This window comes from Bactrocera neohumeralis, chromosome 5, assembly GCF_024586455.1.
Source record: "Bactrocera neohumeralis isolate Rockhampton chromosome 5, APGP_CSIRO_Bneo_wtdbg2-racon-allhic-juicebox.fasta_v2, whole genome shotgun sequence".
NCBI lineage: Eukaryota > Metazoa > Arthropoda > Insecta > Diptera > Tephritidae > Bactrocera > Bactrocera neohumeralis.
In genome coordinates this window covers 3,363,211-3,383,923 of record NC_065922.1, presented here as the reverse complement: position 1 = coordinate 3,383,923, position 20,713 = coordinate 3,363,211, and the positions used below count along the sequence as shown (strand labels likewise).

General features: G+C 34.4%; 7 protein-coding genes across 9 annotated transcripts; 4 read left to right on the top strand and 3 right to left on the bottom strand.

The window, feature by feature from the left end:
- The first annotated feature begins 2,691 nt into the window (after window positions 1–2,691).
- Window positions 2,692–9,335, top strand: LOC126758045 (chondroitin sulfate synthase 1). Of its 2 annotated transcripts, none has more exons than XM_050472033.1 (8): window positions 2,692–2,798; window positions 5,993–6,578; window positions 6,641–6,754; window positions 6,830–6,942; window positions 7,008–7,148; window positions 7,218–7,389; window positions 7,455–7,868; window positions 7,933–9,335. In XM_050472033.1, exons 2-8 carry the CDS (start codon window positions 6,035–6,037, stop codon window positions 8,928–8,930), a joined length of 2,496 nt encoding a protein of 831 aa, XP_050327990.1. In that variant the 5' UTR covers window positions 2,692–2,798; window positions 5,993–6,034; the 3' UTR covers window positions 8,931–9,335. The 2 variants fall into 2 exon arrangements, with proteins under 2 accessions (XP_050327990.1, XP_050327991.1); XM_050472034.1 differs by having other exon boundaries at window positions 2,741–2,838.
- A 21-nt stretch (window positions 9,336–9,356) lies between these two features.
- On the bottom strand, window positions 9,357–11,181 carry LOC126758046 (uncharacterized). Its single transcript, XM_050472035.1, has 5 exons — window positions 10,286–11,181; window positions 10,047–10,228; window positions 9,856–9,989; window positions 9,594–9,761; window positions 9,357–9,492 (listed from the first exon to the last, which is right to left on the bottom strand). The coding sequence occupies exons 1-5, from the start codon at window positions 11,053–11,055 to the stop codon at window positions 9,370–9,372; spliced, it is 1,377 nt and encodes a 458-aa protein (XP_050327992.1). The 5' UTR covers window positions 11,056–11,181; the 3' UTR covers window positions 9,357–9,369.
- A 789-nt stretch (window positions 11,182–11,970) lies between these two features.
- Window positions 11,971–14,356, top strand: LOC126757941 (zinc finger protein 615). 2 transcript variants are annotated; one of them, XM_050471867.1, is made up of 2 exons: window positions 11,971–13,710; window positions 13,790–14,356. In XM_050471867.1, the coding sequence occupies exons 1-2, from the start codon at window positions 12,082–12,084 to the stop codon at window positions 13,820–13,822; spliced, it is 1,662 nt and encodes a 553-aa protein (XP_050327824.1). In that variant the 5' UTR covers window positions 11,971–12,081; the 3' UTR covers window positions 13,823–14,356. The 2 variants fall into 2 exon arrangements, with proteins under 2 accessions (XP_050327824.1, XP_050327825.1); XM_050471868.1 differs by having other exon boundaries at window positions 11,972–14,356.
- Window positions 14,357–14,586: 230 nt separating this feature from the next.
- LOC126757944 (dnaJ homolog subfamily C member 25 homolog) lies at window positions 14,587–16,180 on the bottom strand. Its single transcript, XM_050471870.1, has one exon. The coding sequence runs from the start codon at window positions 15,824–15,826 to the stop codon at window positions 14,819–14,821; it is 1,008 nt and encodes a 335-aa protein (XP_050327827.1). The 5' UTR covers window positions 15,827–16,180; the 3' UTR covers window positions 14,587–14,818.
- A 119-nt stretch (window positions 16,181–16,299) lies between these two features.
- On the top strand, window positions 16,300–18,133 carry LOC126757943 (ribosome biogenesis protein NOP53). Its single transcript, XM_050471869.1, has 5 exons — window positions 16,300–16,524; window positions 16,587–16,760; window positions 16,817–17,134; window positions 17,227–17,613; window positions 17,678–18,133. Exons 1-5 carry the CDS (start codon window positions 16,409–16,411, stop codon window positions 18,048–18,050), a joined length of 1,368 nt encoding a protein of 455 aa, XP_050327826.1. The 5' UTR covers window positions 16,300–16,408; the 3' UTR covers window positions 18,051–18,133.
- Window positions 18,087–19,251, bottom strand: LOC126757945 (transmembrane emp24 domain-containing protein 1). The gene has a single exon (XM_050471871.1). The coding sequence runs from the start codon at window positions 19,134–19,136 to the stop codon at window positions 18,441–18,443; it is 696 nt and encodes a 231-aa protein (XP_050327828.1). The 5' UTR covers window positions 19,137–19,251; the 3' UTR covers window positions 18,087–18,440.
- Window positions 19,252–19,713: 462 nt separating this feature from the next.
- Window positions 19,714–20,403, top strand: LOC126758107 (uncharacterized). The gene is made up of 2 exons (XM_050472144.1): window positions 19,714–20,043; window positions 20,102–20,403. The coding sequence occupies exons 1-2, from the start codon at window positions 19,829–19,831 to the stop codon at window positions 20,262–20,264; spliced, it is 378 nt and encodes a 125-aa protein (XP_050328101.1). The 5' UTR covers window positions 19,714–19,828; the 3' UTR covers window positions 20,265–20,403.
- The last annotated feature ends 310 nt before the right edge of the window (window positions 20,404–20,713 follow it).

The window sequence follows — 20,713 nt, the reverse complement described above, 5'->3', positions numbered from 1 at the left end:
GACTTGTAGTAAAAAATGATAGTGATTTGTCATAGCCGAGCCCCTTTTGCACACAATTAAGTAGTGAAAAACATCGAAACGAACTTAGCTGCTGTGGGCGCGAATCAAGCTATGAACTTTTGAATGAAAAATGCTTGTGTGTAAAAAGATTAAGACGACGGCAGTATCAATGTTAAGATTGCTAAGTAACCATGTATGATCACTAACTAAGTATATGGGAAACACGAAACATATAGAAAACTACCATGATTGGATCGAGCGTGGCAACAAAGCGTCCTGAATCTATCTCAAATCTGCCCATTTATTTTATTTCTATTCCCGTCAAATCATCTCGTCGGTTGAAGGTATGTTTCAGCTTTCATATTGAAAAGACGGACAGTGAAGAAGGTAGAAGTAAACTTCAAAAACTGTAAGATTTTTAACTTGAACGCATGAACGCGGATTCATCAATGACCAATTAAAACAACAACGACCAAACTCGAAACTTGCTGAGGACAAAGCGCTCACCAGGCATCTTGTGACTCGTGCTAGACGGATCTTGCGACTGTGCTCGAAGTTGGGAAGGGTTCGTTAAGCCCACTTGGGCTAAATGTAATTTTAGGGGGTCGCTTTCGTATTTTAAAAATTTATAGCCATCTAGGAAAATTTTACACACCGAAGTGTTCGTCTTTTAAATTTAAATTAATTAATTAGATACGTCAATCAAGTGGACTATGGCCTCGTTCGCGAAATTAAAATTTCCGGAAGCGGACGGTATTTTTCTAGCACTTTACCAACAGGCAGAGCAGGTTCCACTGCTACACCTTGTTCGGCTGATGATAGATAGCACTGCACTGGCGTACATACCTGTACCAAGGAGGACCGCGAAGGTCATCTTTATACCTATGATAGGAACGAAAAAATATGCACTAGCAAAATCCTTCAAGCCAATTAGTCTACTTACTTACTAAAAAGTATGGAAAAGATCGTGGATTATGAAAAATGGTGGAAGGCGCTGAAAACTACACCTCTGCATGCGAGCCAACATGCTTAAAGAGGAGGCAGATCAACTATTACTGCACTGTACAAGCTACCCTCGGAGATACAGAGTTCGCTGGAAGGACTTTTGTCAACACGTCTCACGGAAGCATAGCAAGAGGACTGGAGAAAAGAAATGTGGCAGCACCGGTGCGCAAACGGATCGAGGCCGCACTGCATACCTGAATAGCTGAAACTACAATAGGGGGTAGTTATAACCTCAGGCTACTTGCCGCATTTTACACTGGCTAATTGCCTGTACAGTACTCTGAAGACGCAGTATAAAGGCCCTGGCATCCATGTTTCCAAATAGGAACCACATCGCCTCAATAGTATCTAGCAGTATGTTGGAATTTATCAATATGCTCCGCCTAAGTGAGCCGTTTATCTAATCTTCGATTAAATCTTAATCTCCTTTCATACATATATTGTATCTATGATCATAAAATAAATTATACAACATTTGTTAATTTCTAAAAGAAATACTGTTAAAAATGAATGATTGATGCAATAGCCACACAAAAGTACCGTCAATGTAAATGTCACATCATTCCCACATTAACGCGGTTACGCCTAAAAGTAGGCTACACAGCCAGCAAAAACCATTCAGTGGTAAGAGAAGTATCATAAAGCCAGCACAGGTAAATACTTTTCACAACCAATTCGATGCGAGTTCATATTGGACCTATACTGGTTAGTAAGCTAAGCATATCTATTTGATACGATTACAATTTCAAATCAATTTACCTTTTTACGGACCAAAAAACTCGACAAAGATTAAATTTATATTTTTTATATTATTTATATTATTTAATAATATTCAGCTCACGCAAAGGTGTCCTAATCAAAAGAAATATTCAACTGAGAAAATCCAAAGGCAAAGTTCACGTTTTGACATTGGAAAATTGGTGATCGGCTTGAACAAAAATTTCAAAGAATTGCTTAAGTATAAGTATATTTATCAAAATTCTTTCATTTTCATTTAATGTTGTATAAGCTCGTTATAATAAAGTTCTTCACAATACTAGCATAATCTTAGATAGAATAAAAATCAATTTATTTATATAAAAAATATATGTATCTAATTATAACAATATACAATTGTACATAGAATTGTACATACATATGTACACTATATACAAATTTATGTTTTCTCGGTTATCATTTTCGAACGATGTGCGGCATTCATAATGAAGCACCTTGTAATAGTGAGTATTTACAATGTGATATTGGAGTGTAATAATAGTCTCTGTAACTTTAGCTAATTAGAATCATAACATACATACGTATGTGCGTATAAATATATTACATATAACTGAAGTGCATGGCATGGAGTTATACATTTATAAATGTATGCATGTACAACTATATATATTCCTTTATAATAAATATTTCATATAATAATTATCAATGCAGAACTAAAACACGATACATACATGTATCTCAGCTGATCGGCGGGAACTCAAACGAATTTCATGAATAAATGGTGATGGAAGAGTTCGGTGTAAACAGCAACGAAAGAGTGCGCAAACGCCAACAAACAGAAAGTATTCTCAGAGACACTAAAAGAGTATCTCTTGTTTGCGCCGTGTCTTCAGGCTTACAGTAAGTATCTTAAATTAATGTTTATATTTGAGTGGCGTGAGATTCCGCCAGTTCCTACTGAGCGATACTCTGCCTAGTTGCGTATCTTTTTAGTAATGGACTGCTTGCGCCTGCAATCGCCTCAACATTTTAGTGTGACGACGATTTTCAGCGACTTTTAACGTTTCGGTTCCTCGGTGAGTGGTGCTAAAGAATACACATACACATTTAGTAATTGTATGTATGTACGTGCATGGTAGAAATACATGTTCGCAATTGTGTTTATTGTATCTCACTTGTATGTAGTTGGAATAATAATATAGTATTTGTTTTTGTACTTGACGAAGTGCAAGACGGCGAATCTCAACCGATCAGTTGATTATAGCGTTATGCTTATGTCTGTCAGATTTATTAATCAATAAATAATATAAATTTATTATGCATTGAATACCGACTTAATAAAAGAAAAATATACTCCCTTTTAAACGATTCCACACCAAACGATGAGAATGTCATAAAAGAAACACAAGATCGCTAAATAGAAATGTGAAAGGTTCAAGTGCAAACAACTTCGTAAATTGTCGTTTTGGACATAACAAATAAATGAAAATGCGTGTAATTGAAGGATTTTTGCAAATATTTAAATAATTTAAATTATATTAGAAATAAACGCAAACATTGCCAAACACCATAACACCGTCGAAAGCAAAGTCGGCGAAGAGCAAAATCAACAATAAATTGTAACCTAAAAGGAGAATCAATTATCACACACACATATACAATACGAGTATAAATATAACATGTACATGTAAATACATGTGTGCAATTATACTTCATAGAGCAGTGCTAATTGCAGTTTGATTCACATTTTTGCTGAAAAAAAATAATCGAATTATTCCTGCGAAAAGCTCCATCAGCTTGAAAGGATTTGATTTGATTTCGGTGTAATTGTTAGAGTGATCCATACATCGGCAGTTACAATATTAACACCACAGTGTTGTAATAAAATATCATTTTCAAGTGATATACACACTAACATATGTATGTACATAAAACCCAAATTGATCAGAGTAAACGGCGATGGCAAAATACGCTTTAAATATATCAATTATATATGAAAAGAGGTCTTTAATTGGCCCCCAGCATTGCCCTGGGTTTTAGTCGAAAAATAGTCTTAAGTGTGGTATTTCTCCTCATTTTCCCCTATATCGCGAATAACGTAATATTGATTTCCTCCTTAAAAAGGTCTGGACTTTGGCACACATTTGCCTTCAAATAAAACAAATTCAGACAAATTGCTTTTGCAATTTCAACACATACCGACCCAAAATCAGAACCCCTTTATATCCGTAGGTAAACACGAGCAGCGACTAAAATGGGTGCATTACCGAGTGCCACGCGCCAATTAATTCCAGTAGCCTCAGTGACGTATACATATGTATATCTATGTATGTACATATGTACACAGTAAAAAATATGATAGTTTGCATTAATATGCTTCAAAATGCAAGCTCTGCGCTATAGAAATCAAATTAGTTTAATAAAACTGTTTTTTTTTCTTGGAATTGGGGGAAACTAAGGTAATCAAAATATATGAGTGAGTAAAAATTCAACACCTAACAGCAATCACTGCACCGGCAATATTCACTACTCAAGTCAGTCTAATCTAATTAAAACAATCAACCGCTCTGAAAAGACAAGGGCGACAAATGTTGTTTCAAAGTTCTAGGAACAAATCCAAAATGGTGCTAGGATCAAAATTTTCCCAACTCATCCTTGCCTTGGCTTTGAACAAATTGAGGGTATATGTATGTATACCATATTTATTGTATTAGCCAAAATTTCAAATAACCATATAGTCTGTAGTAGAATGGACATTTCAACATGTTAAAGAATAAACCAACTTTGCTTACGAGAATATATATAAGAGCTTACATAAACATACATATGTATGTATAAAGTTGTATATAACGTGTATTTGAATTATTTTCTGAGAATCTCTATTGTTTAAAAAATGTGCAAGGCGTCAGATTGCTCAAATAAACTCAAACACGAATACATATATAGTACATACATATATATGTGCATCCGTATATCCATGTGTGTTTAACTAATTTCAAATAATATTTTTACTGCTGGGAATTATACCAGTTCGGGCCTACATGGCTTATTTTATAATTGCTAATTTTTGGGAAGGGCAAAAATTTTTGTTAAAGTGGTCCCTTCATAAAGTCTCTTAGTGGTTTGTCTAATTGATTCTCTGAAATACTCAATTCTTAATTAAATAATTCTTAATTAAAAGGCTTCGAGTATACAGGAATCCCGTTTCATGAAGATATATTAATTGCTAAAAAAAAAGTACTCTTTGGCATGACACTATCATATTCCAATGTGGTCGAGTTGAGGTACACACCTAAAAAAAATTATATTTTAACATACGCCGGGTGTAGAAGGTTTAGCTTTGAACCCTATGGAAGATATTCATGTTCAAATATTAACATTAAAGGCACTAAGAAATCCTAACCTCATTCATTTCTTTGCCTACAAGCACTTATACAGATCCATATACTTAAATGCATTTGTATATCCACATAAAGTGCAGATGCAACATCTGAATACACAATTGAGCTAAATATCACTTAAGAGTTTTGCAATTACCCAGGTACTTGAGCAAATGCTTTCGGTGATACATACACATATTGAATCATGGGAAATTTGTAGAAACAGTTACAATAGAAATTCGACCGCATCCAAGTTAGTTTTTGTATAGGGGAAATACTTAGTAAAGCTAAACCTCCTATGCATAAAATCCTTTGAATAACTGAACGTCACTTACAATTGTCATTCCAGCCGAGAGTATTACTTCCTGGCAAAAGGCAAAATTAAAAAATCATTGTATTTACGAAACATGTTCTCCCTACGTTGATGTAAAACAATTTACTATTTAAGAAACAAAAACAACTACTTGTAGATTTCCATGTCTCGTAACCTGCTAACCCTAGGTCGCAGTGCAATACCTCAGTATCAAATATCTATCTATCTATCTTACCTTCTAAATGACACCGTAAGCTCAACTTCATTGTTTATTTAGCCCAATATTTCTGAGCCATGGGCATTTTCATCTCAGTTATTAAACATGCGCTTTCATGCGCTTCATTTACATATACATATGTACATAACCTCATTCGTCGTGAAATATATTCGCTAATTTTAAATTAATTTTAAATACGCTATCGGATATATCTTTAAAGTTATTGGGATAGAATCTGGATTCAGGGAGTTATATTTGAAGTAATGCCAATTGCGACCAACCAATATTCTAATCTTATTTTTATGCGTCCATCATGATTGAACCATCAATACGAGCATTCTTACTTCCTTGCTTTTTCAGTTTCAATGACATAGTGCAACGATAGTCCAAATATCATCAAAAATGTTGATGCAGAATTCCGTTACCAAACGTAAAACGTTGATATTCGCCTTTTTTGGCATCGCGTTGGGACTATGCATTGGCACGGTTCTCAAAAACTATCGCGCGCTAGAGATCGTTAAACGGTGCAGCATGAAGCCAAGCGGACAACAAAGCCCATTTGAAATCATCGGTATGAATCCTGAAGAAGAAACAATTAAAACCTCGCAGAAGAATCTGGTATTCGTCGGCGTAATGACAGCGCAGAATTTTATCGAGGGACGTGCGCGTGCTGTTTATGATACATGGGGGAAGGAGGTGCCTGGTAGAATAGCCTTCTTTAGTTCAGAAGGTTCTCACTCCAACGAGTTGCCGGTAATAGGTTTGAAGAACGTAGACGATCGCTATCCACCGCAGAAGAAATCATTCATGATGCTCTATTACATGTATGAACACTATATTGACAAGTTTGAATGGTTCATACGAGCCGATGACGATGTATACATTGAACCGGAAAAACTCGAACGCTTTCTTCGCTCGATCGACAGTTCTAAGCCACAGTTTATAGGTAATAGTATGGCACACGTCGCGCGAACACGATAATTTATACAAATATTCTTTTTTGGAAAGGTCAAGCCGGCAAGGGCAATAGTGAGGAATTTGGCTTGTTATCGTTGGAGTTTGATGAAAATTTTTGTATGGGTGGTCCGGGTGTAATACTTAGTAGCGAAACCCTACGCAGAGGTAAGTTATAATTTGAGTAAAAAAATATTACGAACCTTTTCAATGAAGCATGAAATTAATATTATATGTATGTAGTTGCTCCACATATACCAACTTGCTTGAAGAACCTCTACAGTACACATGAAGATGTAGAAGTCGGACGTTGTGTACAAAAATTTGCTGGCATCCCATGCACCTGGAATTACGAGGTATTTATTAGGTATTCCGGTAGACCCATTGTCTTTCCACTTACATTTACTGATATTTCTCTTAGATGCAATACATCATGAGACACAATTCAAGCGGACCGTATGCATTCACTGGTAAACTGAAGCGTAAAGAAATCCACAATGCTATCTCTCTCCATCCGATCAAACAGGCTCCGTTAATGTATCGACTCCATTCATTCGTGCAGGTTCGTTCTCTATTATATTCTTGCTTGTGCACTTATATAAGTATAACAAACTACACTCTATGATTAAAGGGTCTTAAGGCAGAGGAAATCCGACAGGAATCTCTCGAACTGCATCGGGATATTAAGCGGATGGCGGGTTTTTTGGAGATACCCAGTGACAGCAAGTATTTGGTACCCGGTATCGAATTAATACCTGAAGAGACAAATAGCGATCAACATTATGAAGATCACAACATTCTAGGTAAATGAAACATTTTTGATTTCCGTAACAGTTAGCTACATATGTAAATATATACAAATATTTAGGCATTACTCCGGATTTGAAGAAATTCACACCCTCATCGACATCGGACCTACTCGAATGGTCTTTTATTGCAAGAAGCCTCTATTCTAGTGAAAATGCGAATCCCAAACACAAAATCGACTCAGCACTCCGGGAGGGACTCGAAGACGTCATCACAGAAGTAATGGAGAACATAAACAATTATTCCCGACAAAGGGGACGAGTTATAGAGTTTCGTGAACTGCTTTACGGCTATAATAGGGTGAATCCATTGCATGGTCAAGATTTAATATTGGACCTCTTACTGATCTATAAACGATACCGTGGCAAAAAAATGACTGTACCAGTGCGTCGTCATTTATACGTACAGCGCGCATTCACCGGTACATTTGTAAAGGAATTCAACGAGGACTTTTACAATGTTACAGTTCAAAAAAGTGAGTATGTATATGCATTTACATAATGAACCTGTAAACATTTTTATATTAATTTCATCTTTAGGCTATTTGAAAAACATGCTGAGCTCCGGCATGAAAAGAATATCGAAACACTTTACCCTTCCTGGTTTGCCAGCTGGCACCGCTACCGATACCTCGAAAATCGTCTTTGTACTGCCAATAGCTGGACGTTTTGCCACATTCCAGCGATTCTTAGATACCTACGAACGTGTAGCGATAAAACAGGATAAAAATTGTGATTTACTAGTGGTTATATTCGGAGACATTGCAAGCGTTCAAGGTCACTTGCAACTTTTATTGGAATTACGTCAACGGCACATTTACCAACACATTAACTATATTCAACGGAACGAAGAATTTTCACGGGGTGTGGCATTGGATGCGGCCGCACGTTCATCGTATATACAGGATAATGACATAATGCTATTCATCGATGTTGATATGGTTTTTCAATTGGAAACATTGCATCGTATACGATTCAACACAGTCCAAGGGCGGTATGTATATTTACCGATCGTATTCAGCCAATATGACCCTAAGAGGCGTTGGAGAGATGAAAATGTTGAATATGCTCATACATCAGCTGGTGAGATTACCAATGAATCGGGATACTTCCGACAATTCGGTTACGGCATATGCGCCATATACAAATCAGATATACTTGATGATGATATAAACGGTTTTGATAAGGATATAACAGGATGGGGATTAGAAGATGTAAAATTCTTAGATAAAATCGTTAAGGTTGGTAACCGGCGAAACGATTTTCTGGTTAATACTGCCGAAGTGCCAGCCCAGTACAATGATGCCGCACGCAAAATGAGGCATCTTAGTATATTCCGCGCCCCCGATCCGACATTGGTACATATATTCCACGATATTAGTTGTGATATTAAGCTCGATGCTTCACAATATAACATGTGTTTAGGAACGAAAGCGAATTCCATTGGTAGTACCCATTTTATGGAACAATTATTTCATGGTAATAAAGATAACATAAATTTCATATCCGAATTCAATCAACGAAAGGAGCAGAGATGAGATTTAATAGGCTTAGCGACATACCAAAATCAATGATGTTTATAACATTTTTATGCATACTAAGCAAACCTTAATGTATTGGAATATTCAGAAACTAAGGAACGCCAAGAGGTTATACAGATGTAAGAGCGATACATATGTTGGTAGTTCTAAACTGTAGCTATAAGACAAACCTGTAAAATTCTTTGCATATAGCAACTTGGACCAGTATACATACTTACATATGTTTGGAGATAAGAATTTACATGCAGATTTTATGGTATTCTTCCAACAGTGTTTGTACGCAAATAATTATAAGTATTTTATATATTTAAGAATATAGTTTTTCTTGCATACGTACTAGAACATTAGGTATGTAAAAAACCGCGGTTATTAAATATATATTTATATCAATTTTACACAAAATTATAATTAACTACACAAAAATTTAAAAAATCGATCACATAAAATGAACGGGCTCGATATCAAGAAGAGCCAATGCTTTATTAAGAATTTCGCGAACTGCTTTCACCAGATATATACGTGCATACACGTAAGGCATTAAGTGCTGTCGCGTTTCTTGCTGTACATTGAATGGAAATAAAAATAATTCAAATTATATACATATAATAATAAAAAAAAAGAAGTAGTAATAATAATATAGTAATCCAAATATAAGCTTACAGTTAAGATTCGAATTCTTCTGTAGTATACACTAAAGAGTGCAGCGAAATCGCCAAGGAATCTCACGATAGTATGAACAGCGCATATTCCTTTTTGTATCTGTTCCAGACAACTTTCAATAAGGTTCGGGAAGGCAAATATATAACAAAACACTAGTTGCCATTCTTCCTATTTAAAAATCCAAAAGAAAAATTTAATACGATCGGCCACTTGGACCAATTGATTGAACATAAAAATACACACCATTAACAATAACACTTACTTCTTCATCGAGCAAAGTGAAGTCAATACTATCTAGGGGCGGCAGATCTTCGTAATCACCATTCTCTACCTTCTCATCAAAACGGCGAAGCAATGACTCTAAACGCGCAGAGTTATACAAAATAAACGCAGCACCTATTGCACGTAATAAAATATATAAATTTCCTTGGTTCATATATTTTCCACCCTTACCCTTTGTACTTCCTTTGCCGCTACGAATTATTTGAACAGGACTTGAAAAACGTACTTCCATTAAGTCAACAGTAACCGCTGCTGCACCTAAACGAGACATCAATGTGCTAAACCTTGTATCGTCTTTTACTCGCACGCCATACTTATGCATTGCCATTAAGCACATATCATTAGAACGACAACTTTAACGAACACATTTTTTATTCCTGGTATTTATTAGTGTGAAAACAATAAATTACCTTAGATACTCTTTGGTTTTCAATTTTGTTATTTTTCCCGTAATTGGGTCAATAACTATGCCACATCGAATGGTGGCAGTGCTCAGCATGCTTGAAGGAATAACAACTGCATTTATTGAGGGCTTACCAGCAGCACTGATTACTTGTACTTGCAAAACACCTTGTGCTTTTCCTTGTTTTACTTCCATTACTTCTTCCTCTGTTATCATGGTCCATTTCGAGTATTCAAAAACCCGACCGAGGATATCCTCTAACAGTTTAACCCTATAAAGTGACAGTTCTTCGATTTCTTCTCCGGCTTGGTTTATACGACTAAAATATACCCTTTGTTTAGGGTCTTTTTCCAACTTCCCAAAGGTATTTGTGTTGTCTTTTTTCAAAACCTGTTGAAGTAACGTTGTCATCACCGCTCGTCGCTGCAGGTACAAAAAGCATCGTTCATTATCAATTTTTATCCGTTCCACTGGAAATGTCCAGGCAGCGGCCGTTTTAAGAAATCTTTCTTGCGCATTAATAGACACGTCTTCCCCTTCATCTTTAAACATATCAAATGCAATTGAGCGCAGCTTGTGTCCTGTTTCTTTACAGCAGTTATTCCATAGTTCTGAACGGCAAGGAAAACTAAATTCGCCTTGTACTTTTAATTTTTCTTTATGTGTGCGTATGAAATTGGTCGCTTTCTTTGGGATATTCACACTAGGAATTAGGCTTGGTTTTTCTAATAAATATAAACATAAATTTTCGGTAATGAATGCTATAGGATTCGACATTTTTTCGCGCCTATTTCGTTTTGATTCTTTTTATTTTCCATTATATCAGAGAATTCCTAGATTTGACGTTCTCTGCCAGTTGCACTATTTTCAGTCTCCAACAGAGAATGTAGAAATATATTTCCGTTCTCTGCTAACAATCATTAATATAATTTGTCAAATGAAAAATGCAACATTGTCGATATAAGTTGCATAATTCTTACAGTAGGCAATAATAATCATAACATTTAACATGATAATTATTGCCGTTAATGAATATCAAAAAGTTCCTGCTTTGACCAAAGAATGTAAATATATTTACATATATAAACAAAGTTATTTATAATCTACATTATCTGCTTTGACAACTACGTTTTCATATCTTAAAAAATATTTAAAACTTCAGTAGTTTTACATTTTTACGCATTTCAAAAAGTCAAACTTTCATTAGAATGAAAATCATGATATTTAAATATTACCGTAGAAACTAAAAGCTGAGTCGCATTCAATTTCCTTTTTCGGGCTTAAAGTTGGTTGAGCTTAGTTATTTATTTTTATGCATATCTAAATTTATTGATATAATACTGTAAAATATTTTTTTATTACATATTTTTAAAGACCTGACGTAGGCTGCAAGCAACTTAATAATCAGTAATACTTTCAAGATGCCGTCTTCATGGAAACAGCTTTTCTTGAAATTTTCGCGAAATCAATTGTATAAGGGATATAATTATATTTTGATATCAAATTTTGATATAAATCCAAGAAATACTCATAGTTGCAAAACTGTTTCAGCTGTTTTAACATTGCCGTCAACTTGTCTCACCATTTGCATGTAAAAATTTATATCAAGACGGCGTTCAATTTCGAAAATGGAGAGTGTGAGTGTATTGTTTCTTGATCGTGTAACGTCCGGGTTAATGAAAAATGACAGGTTTTGTCGGTCTGTCAAATTTCGATCAATTTATTGTTTTGTTTTGATAAAGGATTGTGTAAATGTAAAAAGGATAAACCAAATTTTATAGTAATCAACGTAAATAAATAACCATGGCAGTTGTGGTCGATTTAAAGTTCGCTTGCATTATTTGCCTTCAAGACGATGGAGGTGAATTGATATCTGTCTTCTCTGGGGATAAGGAGAGTACTACTCAGTCGGAGCCAGAGTCAAGTTTATCAATTGCCGAAAAGATTTCATTATGTTCAGTATTAAATTTGTCAAATATAAGTATTAAAGTTTCAAACAAAATATGTAATCGCTGTTTGGATGATCTTTCTGTTGCTTGGCGCTTCTGGAAAAATTGTGAAACCACTAATTCCCTCTTCAGATCCATACAACAAGAAGAAAATGGAGATGTCTCTTTGGTCAATTGTGAAGTCGATTGTGACAAAATGAAACTTCCTACTTCTTTGAAAACACAACCAGCCCATTCTGACATTAAATCATATATCGATACTCCTGAAGTAGATGGAGAACAATCTGACGACATTGATCCAAACGAAGCAGAAAAATCTGAAGATGACTTGGATTCCATTTCGGGTTTCGGAATAGTAGAATATATTGATGAAGATGAGCAAAAACAGTCTGATGAAAGCACGGATTATTTTAACTGTATTCGGGAAGAAAGTCTTGAATCGAATGAGGATTTTAAAGTAATTCAAAAACAATCTAATATAGAAAAAGTAAGTAACTTGGAGACACAAAATGAAATCAATACTACAGAATATGGATTGAAATTTGAAGCTGAAATAAAAGAAGAATTCTCAGAAGATGGCGTCGAGGATGATAGTATAGGTTTTATAAGTAAACAAACGGAAGATGACTTTTCGAACAGCGAAAATAATATAATTTCATCCTACAATAAATCAAAAACTAATGCTGAAAAAAAATTACCATTTAAAAAGAAATTGAGTTATAAAAAATTATCCACTCCGACTGAGGCAAAGTACAATTATCCTCAAAAGTTATCGCATAAAAGCAAAACGTTTCATGCTTCTATCAAGATTTGTGAAATCTGTGGAAACATTTACAAGTACCAACACGCATTAAACGCTCATATGCGCAGACATAACAACGACCGGCAATTCGGTTGTGAACTTTGCGACAAGGCATTTGTTTCGAATGTAGAGCTTAAACGACATATGCGTGTGCATACGGGTCAAAAGCCATATCCTTGCTCTTTTTGTGAAAGACGTTTTTCCGACTTTGGGTCGCGAAGTAAACACGAACGTACACATACAGGTGAAAGGCCATATCGTTGCACAACCTGCAATAAGTCCTTTGCATATCCACATGTTCTGACCGTACATTTGCGAACACATACTGGAGAGAAAAAATTCCAATGTACACGATGTGGTAGAGGCTTCACAAAAAAAGTGTACCTCTTAGCTCACATAGAAAACCATACACGCTGTGAAAACATGTCATTAATTACACGAATGAATGATAATGAATCTGTCGTTAGTATGAAATCTGATTCGGATACAACGCAGCAACAAGGAATTATTGCAATAAAAACAGTGGCCTTAGAGGAATGCATCTTTACCACAGAATTAGTAAGTGATAGTGGAAATTTAACCAACGGAGACGATGACATAAGCCGTTGTACCATGGAACTGGAAGATGCGATCGACGAGGAACACTTAGAAGATGATAATAATGTCGAATACATTTTGGGAGTACGATCATAGTCATTAGTAGCATTACATAAATAAATTATAAAAAATTCACTAACGTAAAGACATTTTCCGTTAATAGAACACTCAACAGCTCAAATGTGTAACTAATTAACTGCTTGGGAACATATGTATGTATCTTCCGCATAGGTGTCGCAAGGGAAGTTAATTTTCAAATATGTTTCATATTGGCACACAAAGATCCTTCATACCAGACGCTCACCTGCTGGACTAGGTGAATATTTTCGTGGTATTCCTAATTACCTCATTTGTAGAAACCACATGTGGTGAATGATATGCTGATAAAGTTCTACAGCTATAACTTTTCATCAATGTATTTATTAGTATTTGTATTAATAATATGGAAATAAAAAGATGTAATATTATAATAAACAATAAATTGTTAATATTTATTGAATGATAGACCTCTTTAAAAATTATAATTTTACAACATAAAGCTACGGAATAAGTACTTCATTCATGTACATGTATGTATATGTATTAATATTTAAATTATTTGGCACAGAAAACAAACTTTGTCAACACTGTTCGCAAAGCGACAGCTTTTAAATGGCCTTATTAAAATTTACTTATGAATTTCCACAGGCAGAAATATATGTATAAAAGTGCCAAATATGAATAAAAACAATTGTGTCAATAAGACTATTCTACAAACAAATAAGAACATGTGGGTATAACTAAAGAAACCACAAATTTAAAGCAACTTCATAATCTTGCGATTGTGCTTACATTCCACTTATATAAACCGGTTCTCCAATAGTTCAATGAACACTGATTAGTAGATTGCGGAAAATATCGTGATGATCATTATTTAAGCATCACTTTTAAAGCAATAAGAAATTTGCACTCTCAAATGTGTTATGTTTGCAGTAAATTTTATTTTATTTTTAAAACATATTTCGATGACAAAAAGAAAGACATTTTGAAAACGGAATCAATAAAACTTGATCAACTTAAAAAGATGTTGATATATTAGCCATAATTATTGTAAAACTACTTTACTGTTATTTTGGAAATAAAATAAATATTTTATGGAAATTTTGAGCTTATGTTCGACATTTGTATGAATTGATTTTGAAACGTTGGTCTTTTAATCCTCAAATGTCATTCTTCCTGGGCCATGGTTTTTCATATATCGTCGGTAAGATTTGTATCGTGGGTTCTCAGCCAATTTCTTTTTCATCTCCTCTTCCTGCTCTTCATGCCATTCTTCAAATTTATCTTTTTCCCACAACTCTAACCGCAAATATTCTTCAATTTGATGATCTTCTAATCCATTAAATTGGTTCTCACCCATTTTCATATAACGCCTTATCAAATAAAGCTTTTCATCTCGTCCGTACGGCTGCTTCCTTAACGTGAATTTCCAAATCCATTTCGCATTCCAAACTAAGAAACTAAGCAATGTGTATGGGCAAATCAACAACTGAACCCACAGTATGTCATATATTGAAGGTTTGGCATAGCCGCCCCTAACATCCATTTTTTCCTCTATAACTTTGCGCACAATGCGTTCAATTTCTTCGCGTTGATCTGTCTTTGACATCCGATTCTTACCCTTACGATTACTTATTTTTTCAATCTCGTCTTTGGCAATTTCTATTGCCTGATTTCGATATTTTGGCACAGTTGCCAAATATTTTATAGCGCTATCATAACGCTGTAGTCCCGAGTAGTACTGAATGATGGAAACTATAGTAAGAGTTGCAACAATGACGATGCGAACGTCGACTTTTGGCGCAACACGTCTTCTATAGTAGCGATAGTAGTGTGAATAGTATTCCTCTGGGTGGTCTAACATATAGTCATAATCTCTTCGTGAATCATCGTCTCGCAGGATTTCATACGCAGTGGCAACCAACTTGAATTTTATCTCTGCCTCCGCTTTTGCTTCAACACCCCGATGCATGTCAGGATGGTGTTTTCGAGCTAACAATCGATACGCTTTTCCTATTTCGGATTTGGTGGATTGACGAGTTACACCCAAGACATCATAACAATCTTCCCTGCCGCAGTAGATACCATCCAAAAGTCCTAGACATGCTGGCACCATGGCTAAGGAAATAGCCACGAAACAAATATATTGGGCTAATCGCATTTTTACTTGATAATTTCTTAAACTTGAAATACTTCAGCACTATGAATACGACCCCAATAAACACCTGTGGCCGTAAACGATGGTCTGCCACGTTCTGTTTTCGCGTTCTATCAAAATTATGAACGACAACTTCACCTCATTCAGTATTGATGGGACAAAAATTGTAACGCGGATGTTATGTTTGACTATTTCAGGCACTATACTTTAAATGAACAAAGTGTGTGCTGAAATAACATCTCTTATGTTTTAATTTTACATTCCAATATAAAAGTATTATATTCTCTAAATCTAAGTATGCGGCTCAATCTCAAAATTTCTACAATTACTCAGCTCTCTTTTGTCTACATCGTTCCGAAACGACAACAACAGAGAACGTCTAATATATATATTTTCGCGCATCTGTGCAACAGCTGGCGGTTTAAATTTACTCATTTTTATTCGTACTGTATTAAACAATATACTGTCATTGATTAGTCTGACATTTCTTCATTTACTTTTCGAAAACACACGTGTATTTCTTTAAGGTTTTCACGGTAGATATTAAAATTTAAACAAATAGAGTTTAAGTAAACTTGAAGAAATATGTCTGCTATTAAGAAAAAACGTATTTCAAAGAAAACCAAATCAGCATGGCGCAAAACGGATATTAAAGATGTGGAAGAATTTTTAGAGGACCAACGGCAAGAGGAACGTGTTGGGTAAAATATTTTTAAATACAAAGAATAACGTAAATAATAAACATTTTTTTTTTGGGGGGTAGATCGTTTGCAGAAAAAAAGGACGATGAGTTGTTTACGGTTGATGCTACACCACTGAAACACAAACCGGCCATTCTGACAGAAAAGCAAAAACGGAAGTTAAATGCTAAAAACCCATTGCGTTCCTTGGAAGCCTTAAACAACACATCTAAAGTCCAAGATCCGATTGTGAAAAGGTAAAATTATAATCTGAAAAATTTATAGAATGATATAAAACAATCTAATATAACAGGAATCGAGTTCGCCAAAAGAAAAGTGGACGTATTATCGAAGAAGAGGTGCGGAACCCAACTAAACCTCGACATTTCCAAGCAAACAAAGATAGGGAACGATACTACGAAACTCTTGAAAAAAAGCTAAAGAAAGAGGACCAATTAACCAAAACAGCAAAAGACGTATGGGCAGAAGAAGATTTCCGAGATAAAATACCTGGTTTAAAGGATGAAAAAGGATGGATAAGCAAAGAATTGGCACTGCATGTAACAAAGAATGTTGGTAAACCAGTAATAAAAGTTCACGATAGTATACGTCATCGCACAACAAAAGCAAAGTAGGTAATACATTTTGGGTTTCATTAATTGTATGTTTTATAAGATATAGAAATCTTCTATAGTAATTTTATAACTATTATTTTTTTTATAGAAAATTCGCAGCCCCTCCTCCAGGCCTAAGTTATAATCCATCATTGGATGACCACCAAACATTGCTTAAAGAAGTTGTAGAACGAGAAGAGAAAATCATAAAAGAGGAAAACCACTTGAAACGAGTTACTACTCAAATGTTTTCGAAAGTTACACCAGAGGAGCGTGATACACGGCGTTTGCAAGAAATGCGTTCAGGCTTAGATGATGAAAGTGAGGGAGAAGCAAACGATGTCGCAGAAGATGGGGAATATAAAACTATTAATCCACCCGTTGAAAATAAGAAGAAAAGTAAACAGTCAAGGCGGAAAGAACTGCAACAAAAAGAATTACAGAAAAAACAAGCTGAAAAGAAAGCACTGAAAAAGCAAATCGCTGACTTAAACAGGTACAACTACAAATTTCACCATCGGAAAGATTTAATGTACAATGTGTTCTCTTTATTTACATAGGATAAAGTCAATTAAAACCGAAGTCATTGCCGAAGAGGAGGCATTAAAGATTTTAAAAAAGCACCGTAAAAAAGTTGAATTAAAGAAAAAATTCGAAACTAAACGGTTAGGACGTCTTAAGTATGTGGATCCAGATATAGATATCAATATGCCAGAAGACATTGCTGGCAATCTGAGGAATGTAAAACCAGAGTCCAGTTTGTTGGTGGATAGATTTAAAAACTTCCAAAAACGAAACATTTTGCCTGTAAGTGTTGCAACTGGCAAGCAGAAGTCAAAGAAAGTAAAACGTTTTCCACGAAGTACGCACAAAGACCCTGGCGTATCGTTTCAAATGCTCCGAGAACAGCGCAAAGTTGGACAAACTTACTGACATTGTTTAAAAATAATATTACATACAAATATATAATTGAAGTAATAAAAAATTAGTTCAGTATATTCTATATAAAACCAAAATGGCAACAATTATTTATACAGGAAAATTTTTTAACAATAAGACTCTTAATTTTACTACGACAGACTAAGCCAACTGTTGGTTGATTATTTATGAATTGCTGTGTTTTTAGATCGCCTTAAAGTAAGATTTACATTCCAAGTATTATTAAGTTAGATTGAGTATTGTTCATACATATGTATGATATGTTATTCCGTAAAAGTTGGAATATTTTCTTTGGTTTAAATGGCGGAATATTTTCTCGTAAAGGCATACACCCATATTATTTTATTCCATTCGTTTTATATACCGTATATGTTAGGATGTGAATCACATTCCCAATTTTTTCCAGAAATTGCTCATTCGCGTATTTGTATCAAATATGCTTCGAACCATGAATACTTGTAAAAGTCCCACCGAAATCATAGCACATATTTGAAAGAGTGACCATTTATTTACTTTAGAGTAATTAGCCTCCGCCAGATTACGGTCTCGTGCCTCTGTCGATCGTAACATATTTAATATTTGATGAGCTTTTGCTATTTGCATGTGAACGCGTCCAACATATTCTAAGATTTCATGAACTTGAATATCATATAATTCCTCCGGTGTTTTAGAAGTAGAAGCATTATCCCAATCGTTATCAAAAGCTGACTGTCCTTCCTGCTCAATGATAAGTTCAAAGAACACAGTTTTTCGATTATAAGAACTGAAAGCGTTATCAAAACAAAAGCGATAATCTCCATCTTTATTTGCCTCATGACGATGTATGTTTTCCGGTTTTTTATAGTCGCTTACTATTACTAATCCTATGGGATCCAGAAGTGAAAAGCTTATATCTAAGTCACCATGCCCACCATCAATCACTTGATATTCTATATCGATAGTTTCCCCATTTCGTACGGGATGGAAAAAGCATTCTCTTCTGCCAGCTTCTATATATACTGTCATTTCCTTTTCATATCCATTTACGAATCTAAAAATTGTCATAATACCAAGGAACATCCAGAAATTTATATCCTCCATCTCTCGATAAATTAAAATTATATTGTAACACAACAAAACCAAGCGTCAAAGAAAAATTAACATTTCACTCGCTACATAAAAAAAACTTAAGAATTGTATTTTAATAAAGAATTTTCAAATTAGTGGATGAACAGATGTTTCTGACCACAGAGTTGCAAGAATTTCAGTATTTTTATATATTTATAGTATTTCTTACAGTACAGTTTATTACAATTAATATAAAACCAAAAACAATATTAAATTTTAAAATTTCTTATAAACTAGATATTATTTAATGTAATATAATGGGAAGATAAGAAATAAAATATGTATAATGTGGTAAATTCGCATGGTGGAAAGTTTCTAGTAATGGATAGAAAATGACTAACGATTACAACCTTCAAGTTCGAAAATATATATTAATTAAATTTTACTATAAAAAATGTAGAAATGTATATACATATGTATATGATTTTGAGAGAATAATTTTTTAAGTTTTTTTCGCTATTGGGGTGCATGATTCGAGTAAATAGTACATTTTACATCTGAGGAATTTCTTATCGATAAATTTAAGCACATATGTTTAATCCGAAATTTAAATTCGGCAACATTGTATTTCTAAATGAGAACTAGTTTGTTTACTAACATTTTAAATTTTTTAATAATATAAGCTCAACTCTTCAATTATTGTATACAATACTGGTTTCATACAAATGACAGCCGCAGATATTAATCCCCCAGAGAGTTACAACCCGAATGGGGAAGAGTACGAAATACCAGGGCCAGAAGAGCTGGAGAACTTATACATGATGATAGAAAAGGGAACAATCCCGGAACTACAATGGCAATTTCCTGGACGGCAACAAATTAACACAGAAACCGTAGCTCCCAAAGTTGAACCCACAGCATCAGCAAATACTGAAGAAGAGTAAGTGTACTGTTATCACTCGAATTCAATATGTTACGATATTGAAATTTTTCTTTAGGCCAGCAGCTAAAACTGACTTTGACTTTAGCGACGATGTTACCCAACCACAAATGAGAGTGAGAAATCAAAATTCTACTCCAAAGTCTACGAAAAAGAAAATTGCAAACTTCGCCGGTGTTATGGAAGTGCTTAAAAAGAAAAACGCAGAAGGATCATCCTAATAAAATGAATACCTCACAAATATATAGTTTGAATTACTAATTACCCATCCTTTTATAGTGTAAAAATGTTCACCATATTTTAATTTAATAATAATTTTCTAAATGAAAGCTAATAAAACTGACTATTGATAAACAGAAATCATAAGTTTTTTATCGCATTTACTAAAGAGGGTATGCTTTTTTCCAAATCAGATGCTTTTTAATAAAAGTACAAATAAAAAAAAAACACGACTGTATACCAAATAATCATCTTAAAGGGTAATTATAACTAAAAGTTTCCAAAAATTTTATTTCCCCAGACCCATAGTTCACCCATTCTAAAATTCAAAATCGTTCGATTTTTAAATATTTCTTGATTTATTATTTAAAAAATATATTTGTATACCTAAATGATTTATACGAATAATATATTCCAAATATTTTTAATTTTATTCGAAGTAAAATTCACA

Coding starts and splice junctions, on each gene's coding strand:
- LOC126758045 (XM_050472033.1), top strand. CDS start 6,035: ATGTTGATGCAGAATTCCGTTACCAAACGTAAAACGTTGATATTCGCC. Junction 6,579..6,640: donor TTCTAAGCCACAGTTTATAG/GTAATAGTATGG, acceptor TTTTTTGGAAAG/GTCAAGCCGGCAAGGGCAAT. Junction 6,943..7,007: donor CATGCACCTGGAATTACGAG/GTATTTATTAGG, acceptor TATTTCTCTTAG/ATGCAATACATCATGAGACA.
- LOC126758046 (XM_050472035.1), bottom strand. CDS start 11,055: ATGTCGAATCCTATAGCATTCATTACCGAAAATTTATGTTTATATTTA. Junction 9,762..9,855: donor TCACTTTGCTCGATGAAGAA/GTAAGTGTTATT, acceptor ATTTTTAAATAG/GAAGAATGGCAACTAGTGTT. Junction 9,493..9,593: donor GAAGAATTCGAATCTTAACT/GTAAGCTTATAT, acceptor TTCAATGTACAG/CAAGAAACGCGACAGCACTT.
- LOC126757941 (XM_050471867.1), top strand. CDS start 12,082: ATGGCAGTTGTGGTCGATTTAAAGTTCGCTTGCATTATTTGCCTTCAA. Junction 13,711..13,789: donor ATGTCGAATACATTTTGGGA/GTACGATCATAG, acceptor TTCCGTTAATAG/AACACTCAACAGCTCAAATG.
- LOC126757944 (XM_050471870.1), bottom strand. CDS start 15,826: ATGCGATTAGCCCAATATATTTGTTTCGTGGCTATTTCCTTAGCCATG.
- LOC126757943 (XM_050471869.1), top strand. CDS start 16,409: ATGTCTGCTATTAAGAAAAAACGTATTTCAAAGAAAACCAAATCAGCA. Junction 16,761..16,816: donor CAAGATCCGATTGTGAAAAG/GTAAAATTATAA, acceptor CTAATATAACAG/GAATCGAGTTCGCCAAAAGA. Junction 17,135..17,226: donor CATCGCACAACAAAAGCAAA/GTAGGTAATACA, acceptor TTTTTTTTATAG/AAAATTCGCAGCCCCTCCTC.
- LOC126757945 (XM_050471871.1), bottom strand. CDS start 19,136: ATGGAGGATATAAATTTCTGGATGTTCCTTGGTATTATGACAATTTTT.
- LOC126758107 (XM_050472144.1), top strand. CDS start 19,829: ATGACAGCCGCAGATATTAATCCCCCAGAGAGTTACAACCCGAATGGG. Junction 20,044..20,101: donor TCAGCAAATACTGAAGAAGA/GTAAGTGTACTG, acceptor ATTTTTCTTTAG/GCCAGCAGCTAAAACTGACT.